General features: G+C 42.4%; 1 protein-coding gene across 1 annotated transcript in view; it reads left to right on the forward strand.

Annotated features, from left to right (window-relative positions):
• The first annotated feature begins 4 nt into the window (after positions 1-4).
• The window catches only part of SYNM (synemin), a 19,635-nt gene continuing 10,122 nt past the window's right edge, over positions 5-9,517 (forward strand). Inside the window, 2 exon segments of the mRNA XM_005424223.3 lie at positions 5-52; positions 5,330-5,454. Of these exon segments, the coding sequence (XP_005424280.2) occupies positions 5-52; positions 5,330-5,454 (173 nt within the window).

Genomic DNA, 9,517 nt, shown 5'->3' on the forward strand with positions numbered 1-9,517 from the left:
GGAGATGCTGGCCCTGCAGGACCGCCACGGCGCCGAGCTGGAGGAGTACCAGGTGGGTGGCACATGGGCCCCGCTCCCGGGACTCTTCCGCTTCCCCTGACGCTCCTGTCACTCGCGTTTTCCCTTCAGTTCCGATCCATGGCGCGATGTGAGCCCGAGTTTCCCGTCCCTGCTCCTCGCTCTGCCCCGGGAGCTGCTAAAGCCGCTCTCCCTCGGTGTGGTCCGGGCGTTCCCACCCCGCTTTCCCTCCTGGCAGTGGGATCTCCCCAGGCTGAAGGAGGAGGTGGCCCAGCAGGAGCCTTTTCCTGCCGGGCCCGTCTCTGTGTGGGGCAGGGAGTCCCTCAGAGCCCCGGGGGTTTGGGGAGCGCTGGGTGGGAAGGGTGTGACTCAGAAGGGGGACAGTGACCCTGGGGACATCATCCTGGTGACAGGTGCTCCCTTCCCAACCTGCCCTCGGCAGGTGGCCAAGAGCATGGAGCAGGCAAACGGCCCTGCCAGGCTCCTGGCAGGCTTGGCAGGAGCGCTTGGGACACGGAGCAGTCCCTGGGAGCAAATGAACCCTGGGACACGGCCTTGAGGCTTCAGGGGGGCCTGTCCTCATCACAGAAATAATCCGGAATTTCTTCCTCTTTTACATCCATCCCAGTGTGCCGTGAACCTCGGGAAAATCTTGTGGTCCCCAGCGTAGTTAAGAAAACTTTGTGTAAAGGCGAGAAGATGTTGGAGGTGGATGCTGGAGGTGTCATACAGGGGTTAGAGCATGTGCAGCTGGGGGTTTGTTTGTTGGATGATGTTCGGTGTGATGTGTGATCCCCGCGTGTGGGAGGGGATCAGCTCCTGCCGGAACAGCGGAGTATCCGCTCATCCAGCTCGGAGGGCAGAGCACATATTAGATCATGCAGCCCATCCATCCATTTCCTGAGGGCAACATTTCTTTTGTTCATTGTTAGACCCTTTATTAACACCCTGCTGGAGCTCGGTGTGTGCCCGAACCCCGTGTTTGCCCAGCTTTGTGCAGATTATGGAGATGCTGGCAGCTGGGAGGGGACTGGGACCTGTGGCTGTGTGCGTGTCTGGTTTTTGTACTCTGCTGGATTGTTTGGAAGCTGCATAGTTTGCAGATGCTGTGAACTGAGACAGATTAGGTATGTAAGAAGTAATTGGAAAGGCTCTTAACTTTTAATTTTTTTTTTCCGTTTTTGACAGGACAATTCATTCTGACAGTCACATATGTAAACGTTCCCAAAGCAGTAGAAGATGACATATATAAATCCCTCATTAATTAAATCTATCCAACAGGCAACTGAAAATGTAAAGAAGAAATAAATCTCTTCATTTTTTCCATTTTATATTTAAAGTTTCTTAGCTTTCCAAAACATGACCTTCTAGCTCTCTATATTTTTATTAGGGGTTTATAATGAGAGTTATCATTGCTCAAACTGAAAACCTCTAAATATGGAGTAAAGAGAGCTTTTTGTGTAGCTTGCTGTCCATGCCACAAGTTTTTCTCTACAGTCAGTGAGAATGGCTTTTATTTAACTTTTTCAGCTCAGGTGTTTTTAAACCAGTTATCTCTGTATCTGGTTGTATTTTCAAAGACTTTTCTTTGAAAGAGCAACTGGAGAAACCCATTGTAGATGACAGCAATCTATTGCAGAAGTCAAATACTCAAAATCAATGGATGCCCTTGAATGGTCCTGATGCAATGCTCCAAAATGGATTGTTATTTTGACACCAACATCACAGACTTCTCTGGTACTCTCATGAATGTTTGGCATCTTTAGATTTTACAGGAAAAAATCGTTTCAAATCTTAGTAATAAAGGAAGAAGAAAAAAGTGTGTTGAAAATATCTGCCCATTTTCACCGGAAATGAAATATTATCTAGATATATATTCAAATATGTCATAGGGTTTATTAATTCTGAAGGGTGTTGTGTTTGGTTTTAATGAGAAATGCCTTTTTGCAGTTGCCAGTCTCCGGTACATGAGAAATAAAATCTTTTGCTCACATCCAGGAAGAAAAATTATGGAATGCGTAGGAGCAGCTGTTTCAGGTTCCGTTCTTGGGATCAAAGTTGGTTTTTTTCCCACTCATTTCTCTTACCGGTTGAAGTATGTTCAGCATGGGTTTTAAACTGCTCTTTAAAAAGCATCAATTTCATGCTTATTTATTGTAGAGTGTCATGTAGAAATGATACGTATGTACAGATTAAAGTCAAGTTATTATTGTTCATTGCAGCTGCAATGGCAATTAGATTTATTCATATTTTCCATATATCATCCAGTTGCCTTATATGTTCATCTTTGCCTCCTGAACTGCCCTTATCCTCACTGAAGCTTTCAGCAGTGTTAAATAGAAAAAAGTATTTGGAGTTATAATGCAGCTGAACCAGGCAGGCAGTAAATCATACACTGGAAAATTTTCCCTGGTCCTGAGTGCTAAAGGGATGAACTCAGTAGGTCTCTTCCTTCCATAATTTTAGCTGTGTGCTATGAGAATACTGATGCAAAAACTCCTGGTGGTTTGAAAGCCCTGAATTATTTGGATGTAAAACCATCCATGGCCCATTCTGCTGCTCTGAAACAAGGCAGATATTTTTAACTGGTAAGAGTTGAGTTTAGGATCAGTTCCTGTGTCAGTGCTGTGAGCTCCAGAGAAGGGGAAAACATCTTGTCAAATGCACATTTAATGTTGATATGTCGTGTGCCTTTCTCTGTGTAGCAGTTTCAAGCCAGGCAAGTGCAGGGTGAGTTCCTCCCCTGCTGAGCCATGAATGAGCTATGGGATCAGTAAATAGTTCCAGATGGAAAGGGCTGGGGCCTGGAATCCTCTATTCCCTCAGTAGGTACAGCTTGGACAACCCAAGTAAATTCTTTCCCCCCTGCTGCCCTTCTAAAATTTCCCAGTGCTGCCTGGAAAGGAGCACATGAAGGGTGAGAAAACAGTTTCTATTCCTTTACTTAGTCCTAGCAGGACGTCACAGGGATTTGGGGGCTGTGATTGATGTGGCTGGGAAGCAGATCTTTCCAAGAGAGTCCTGTGTGAAGAAAACACCAGATCTGCCAAGTAGAGGTTACCTTTTGCAAAATGGGTTTGTTGGCTCACAATCTGCTGGACTTTGATGGATTAGTTTCTGTGCTTTTTGGTGTGCTTGGAGACAGGACTTGAGGCCAGTTGTCTTCTGCTTTATGTTTGAGCATCAGGGATGGAGGGCTGGGTGTCTGGCTGTCTGCCACCCAGTCTATAGAGTGTCTGCTCCCACTGGAATTAATTCCTTTGGAACTGCTGCACAGCTGGCTGGGCTGTGTGGCCCCTTATGGTAATCCTGAACTCCAGCTCTCGGATCCCCAGTGCTCTCCAGCCCCATGGGCAGAATCCAGGTGGGTTTTCAAACCCAGACTGGAGAACCTGGGTGTGAGGGACTGAAGCTCCTGTGTTCTTGGATAGGTTTGAACAGCCCCTGTCTTTCAGAGCTCCCCATACTCTGTAGTCCAGTGTAGAAATTTCCTGTATGGATTTTTCTGGGACTGCATTTTAAAGCTCTGCACATGTATATGTTATTCTGTGTTTAATTGTGCAGGCAAGAAACATCTGAATAATTTAACTTTTGTATCAGAGCTCTTAGGGATTGGTTTTCTTCTGCACCTTCTCCTGACTTTTGGTTCTGTTGCACCCTGGCCATTCTTGCTGGGTAACCTTTTCCTTTTAAAAGCAGTACTTGTACTTTTCTTCCCTTCTCGCCTCGGGATTTTCCATTGTGTCTGTGCTGTCCTGCTGAGCAGGATTGTTCCCTCAGAGCTGCTGAAGGTCTGCCTGGCCATGGGATGGTGCCTCCCCTGGGGTCTGCAGGAGGCTCTTGGGGGGTTTGTGGTGCTCTTTCATGCAGATATGATTTGTCTTCTGCCATAAAAGGGGAATTTTAAGTACGCTGAAGACTGTAGGCAAGGATTGTCATGTCAAGGGAAACATCAGTGTAATCATTTAGCAAGAGCTGCAAAGGCAAATGAAGACAGAAATTAATGTGTTACATAGAGAGCTGTACCCACGTGTATAGGCAAATACAGGCAGCTTCCTGCATAGAGCTTTCTTTTTAGTTTTACTTAAAAACCCCAAAACTATTAATGTTTGACATGCCAGCACTTTATATTCTTAGTTTGTACTTCTGCCTAGCACATCATGCTGGCATTAACAGCAGAGTCCCCTGCTGTATCTTCATTTTTATGCTATTGCTCATACTGTGATACTGGAGCACTTGCTGCCTATAAGTGATATATTTTGAATTTTTTAAAACTAAACCATCAGTGCCTTGATTTTGCAGTTTGATTGCAAAGCAGTTTTCAGGATGAAATCTAAAATACACTGTTGTGAATTCCTGTTTAGTGTTGTACACGTGTATGAGGTTTTGCTCTGTAAATGACATTTCAGAGTTCCTGCATAGTGCAGAGTGACGTGAACAAAACACAATTTGGCCTTTGTTGATGTTTAATTTCTGTCTTCCCAGCCCCCAGAACAAAGTGCAATCTATATCATATTAGTTAGCAAGGTTAGATTTGGTATTAATATATATATATATGACAGTTGACCCTTCATGTGAGAGGTAACACCAGTGATTAAAGCTTTCTACTTTTTTCTTCCTTCTGCCATTTAGTGCAAATATATATAACCTTTTATATTTATTCGTGCTGCATAAGGTCATATATAGCTATTGACATGAAAATAAGCAATATTTTATCCATCTTCTGAGCAGCAGTTAGGACAGAGCTGGGTGGGCCTCAAAGCAGGTGTCCAAATACTGCAGAAAACTTGAAGGAATCACTGGAGGTTCATCTTTTACCTTGCGGACACTGTGAGTGTCTTCAGATGCTCTAATTCCAAATCTGGTTTGAACCCACACATCTGTGGAACGGAAAATACTGGTTAGCTTCTCATGGCAAAGTAATTGCTGAAATTTCTGATCTCAAGTGTGATTTAAGTGTGTCTTAAAATGACCAAATGAGTCACATATAAGTCTTATCCTGAAGTGTATTTTCCTTGCTATGTGTGCTTAATAACTTTTGCACAGGGCATCTGAATGGGTTAAACTGAAATAATTTAACCAGTTTAGTAAGGAATAAAATGAACTTAGCATAAAACTTGCTTCAGGAGCAATTTATTTCAGCTTGTATATGGGGATATCATGGAGCTGATTTCTTCTGGTTTTTGAAGTGATAGAGAATTGATGTACTTTTGTATAAGTTTTTTTAAGTTAAAATTTTTATGTTTTAAGGCATTGAAGTGTACAGATTTTTATGTTCTTTCAAAACTGAGAATAATTTGTTTCTTTTCAGAGAATAATTGATGCCCTGGAAGAAGAGAAGCAGTTCCTGACCATGTCAATCACAGATTACCTGAGGGACTACCAAGAGCTCCTGCAGGTGAAAGCAGGCCTCATCCTTGAAATTGAAACCTACAGGTGAGATTTGTGATCACACTGTTATCTAGACAGAGGATAACTTAAATCTCTTTTTATAGATATGGGAGCCCCACTCATCCTCTTTCCAGCATTTAAAATATAAACAGTGACTTTGGGAGTCTTAAGGCTCTAAAGCCAATATAATTCATAGGAATCCTGTTAACTTGGTACAAATATAGTGTTATGTAAGAAACCTTCTTAGTCCTGGTCGAGTGGATATCAGATTGATGGGGATTTTGGGGGCAATACTTGGTTACAATCTGAGGAGACAATATCCCTAAATTGCAATCAATAAAACTTGAGGTTATGTAGTTGCCATCAACTTACATGGCACATTTCGTTGCTTAAATATTTGGATTAGTGACCACCTGCAGCATTGATGTAAGCAGTGAGTTCCCCATCCTTGCTGCAGTTGCAGGATAGTGGGAAGATAACAGAAAAGTCTTTTTGATTAAGTCCTGGCTTTCTCCATCCTTAATTTGTTATGAAAGCATGTTTAGATCAAGTGGGAGATAAGAGCAAACAACATCTCTGCTAATGAATCTTCAGGACTGTACCTCTCTCTAGCCACTAAATAGTTGTGGGGTTGAAAATCCAAGACTCATGATGTACATGGCACAAAACTGATTTGGAATGAAAAAAATCCTAAATAACCCAAAACTGATGAACTGGAGGAAGACCCTTCCTTCTTGTAAAGATGATGTGTTTTTTCTACAAATAGCACAATATTTTCAACAAATTTCATTGAGATACTGATCTTCAAATACCGAGAGATGTGCAATTATTATTGAGCAAAGGGATAATTTGTGAAAATTTAATGTGAGACTACTTCTGCTACTTCTGTATTTTTTTAAGGAGACTGCCTCTGTCATTAATTACACTGGGTGCATTATTAATATTCAACCTGTGTAAATAGATGGGGTATTTGCAGTTAAATATAATACATGCTTCTGTGTCCTAAAGCATTAATGCTGTGTCCTGAGTGTGAACCAGTAAGTCTGGATAAAGATAGCACCAGCTGAGTTATGGGTGAGGTGTGTGGGCTATCAGTCCACTGATGCATTTGAAATTTAATTTCAGTTGCATAACTGAAAATATGGGAAACTTGAAATAACTTCTGAGGAGCTTGATAAGGAGTAGTGAGCAGAGAATGTCTTCATGAAGGAGCACCAGCAGTCTGTTCAAGATGCCTTGTCTGCAAGGAGGCACAGACCAAGGCTGGTTTCTGGAGGAGATAAAATCACAGACAGTGGGAGACAAGTAATCTGCAGTCACTTGATAAGAGACAGTGTGTTGCTTGATGTTTGTTGGTGGAGTGGGATCCCTGTGATCCTTGGAAAGCCAGCAGTGTCTGGAGCATTCCTGTGGAAGTGGTAGCCAGCTGTGATCCTTATCTGTGTGTGTTAATTCTGTTAACTTTGCTAAAAAACATGATTCTTCTGAATTTAATCCCAGCTCTGTTGTTGACTTTCGCTGCTGTCATTAAACTTTCTCCCTTGGTTTATTCATCTGCAAAACAGGATTAGCACTGTCACAATAACGGAATTATCAGAGTTGTTTTGATGATTAGTATTCATCCAGAACTAGGAATGATAATGCCCAGATATTCTATTGTTCGAAAACCTTGTATACCCATGAAATTCTGGAATTTCTCCACAGTTGTATCACTGAGCCTTATTGGTTTGTCTAAGTATTCCCTGCCCTGGTTAATGAAAGGAGAACAATTCAGCATCACCTGCAGTGTGTTTGTTGTCCAGTTCAGAAGCTCCTTAATCCGTAGGATTTCTTCATCTGATGGATGTGAATGCAGCTTGGGTTCCTGATGGCCTTGGCAAGGCAGATGTCAGTGGAAAAATAAGCATCTGCCCTCTGAAGATGAGATAAGAATAAGAGAATAGGCCTTGCTACAGATAAAAACCTTCCAATGCCAGCAAACAAACTTCTTTTAAACTATCAGAAGCTGAAAGGCAATTGCTTTGTGGTTTTACATTTATGCAGTTTTACCTAGTCCCCTTCTCTTCTTTTTCTCCCTTTATTCAAGAAAATAGTTCCTTCCTTCTTGCATGTCTCTGTGTGGAAGGGGACCCAGTCCATAAACTCAAGTAGGAGAATTCTGGACAGCTCACTCATGTGCTTTTGCAAATCCTGTTCCTCTCCCAGATCTTTTTACCTGTGGAAAAAAGGGCATGTGAGCACAGCTTCAGTTGGTTTTCACAGAGGATGCTGGCATATACCCTGGCTTATGCATAGTGGAAACAAAAGGCACCAGTTCACACTCAGTCCAGCATCCTGAACTTTCCATGGAGAGCTTCCCACCAAGGCCCTGGCATTTCCTTTCCTCCTGGCCCTATAGGTTAAGGGTGTGGTAGCTGGTCTTGGAGCCTTTTACCTCCTGTGTTTTCTCTTTGTTTCACAACTCCTTCAGTTCTCTTGCAAGGTCAGTTCTTTCCATTAGTCACCATTGCTCCTGGGGTGGGAAGAAGGATCACTGCTGCAAGGAACACCCTTCCTTAAGGTCCAAGTGTATTTCCTCTCTGACTCTGCTCACCCTTCCTGCTCTGGGAGCCGAGATTCACTCAGGAAGAGAAGTATGTGGCTTTGCAGAGTTACACCTCATGGGAATATTCATTCTTAAGCCCTTTTCTCACTGTTGAAGTAAATATTTATCAAGTGTCTCACAGTTTTGTTCTGTATCCTTGGAACCCTTCAAAACCACAGCTACTTAACTATGCTTAGGTTTTATTTCCAGAGAGAAGTGGTGAATTAGTTACCCTGTAAAACTCTTGATTTTAAAAGGAGATAGAAGACCTGCCTAGAAACTGAATTACTCTCAGGCCTTTCTCCTTAGCTAGCAGAAACTTCTCTTCACATAGCAGAGACTGCCCAGAGCCTGTACCAATACGTTCAGGAGCTTTTCTGTCCTCTCTAAAATACGTTGCTGAAGGGTAAAATATTTCACTTCGTAATTCCAGTGTCATACAGGTGTTCTGTTCAGGGAATTTAATATGCAGTTATCGGCTGTTCTTCACACTCCTCATCCTCCCATCCTGGGAGGATGGAAAAAGGATGTGGAATGGCCTTGACCCCCCTTCCTGGAGAGGTGGGATTTTTTTTAACTCCTTAGCAAATACCCAGAATAGAGAGGATGAGTTTTTATGGCTTGCTGGCCAACTGTCCTATCTGAGATTTTGTAGTTTTGTTTTCTTGTTTTTGTAGTTGAAATGAAGTCATTACTGTCCTGAATGCCCATAATAAAATTTGCACTACATCCTTTTGTTCTCTCTACCCACCCCAACCACTTTATCTCCTCCTCCTGCTCTCATGGACTGGTTGTTTCTGCTGTCATCCAGCACAGGCTGACGAGCATGTCCCTGCTAACTTTAGATAAATGACATTAATAATGAGATGAGCTAACGGTGCAGTTGGATTATTTTCTCGTAACACTTAAATTAAGTGTTAACAAAATAGGAGTATATGTCATCTGGGACTTGATTTCCAGGAAGTAGCTGACATGGTTATTTTTTTTTAGAAGAGTGCTGCTTGGGGAAATTTTTTTTTTTTATTATTACTATGAGTGCTTAAAAGTTCATACAGTTGAAATTAATTCTTTGGGCAGTTTAAGTTTAAAAGCAGACTTTACCACCAAGAGGCTATTATTAGGAAAGGATGCAGAGGAATAGAGAAGCAAAATGACTTGCATAAGCTCAAGCTATGGTCAAGCTGAGCAGCACAAGCTGAGTTTGCTGGCTCAGTACAGTACACTGCCCTTTCTTGTGCCAGTTTAGTAAGCCAAGCTCAGTTTAACATTTTCTTGGTTTCTGATAAGCATGAGGTCATACATATTATGAAGTGCCCAGTAAAATACTGATTCTCTGTCCAGTTTTACAGAGGTTTCAGGAAGCTTTGCCTTTCACTTTCAGTAGTAACACTTCAGATCCAGCTTTTCTGTGGGCTGCTGCCCTTTGCCATATACAGTTACCTCCTGGAACTTATTTTTAGTGACTTCATACGTTGCTGCAGCAACTGAACAACTGTTGTTTTAACAGCAGCCAGAAATCCTTCC

This window comes from Geospiza fortis, unplaced genomic scaffold (genome assembly GCF_000277835.1).
Source record: "Geospiza fortis unplaced genomic scaffold, GeoFor_1.0 scaffold2, whole genome shotgun sequence".
NCBI classification, from domain to species: Eukaryota; Metazoa; Chordata; class Aves; order Passeriformes; family Thraupidae; genus Geospiza; species Geospiza fortis.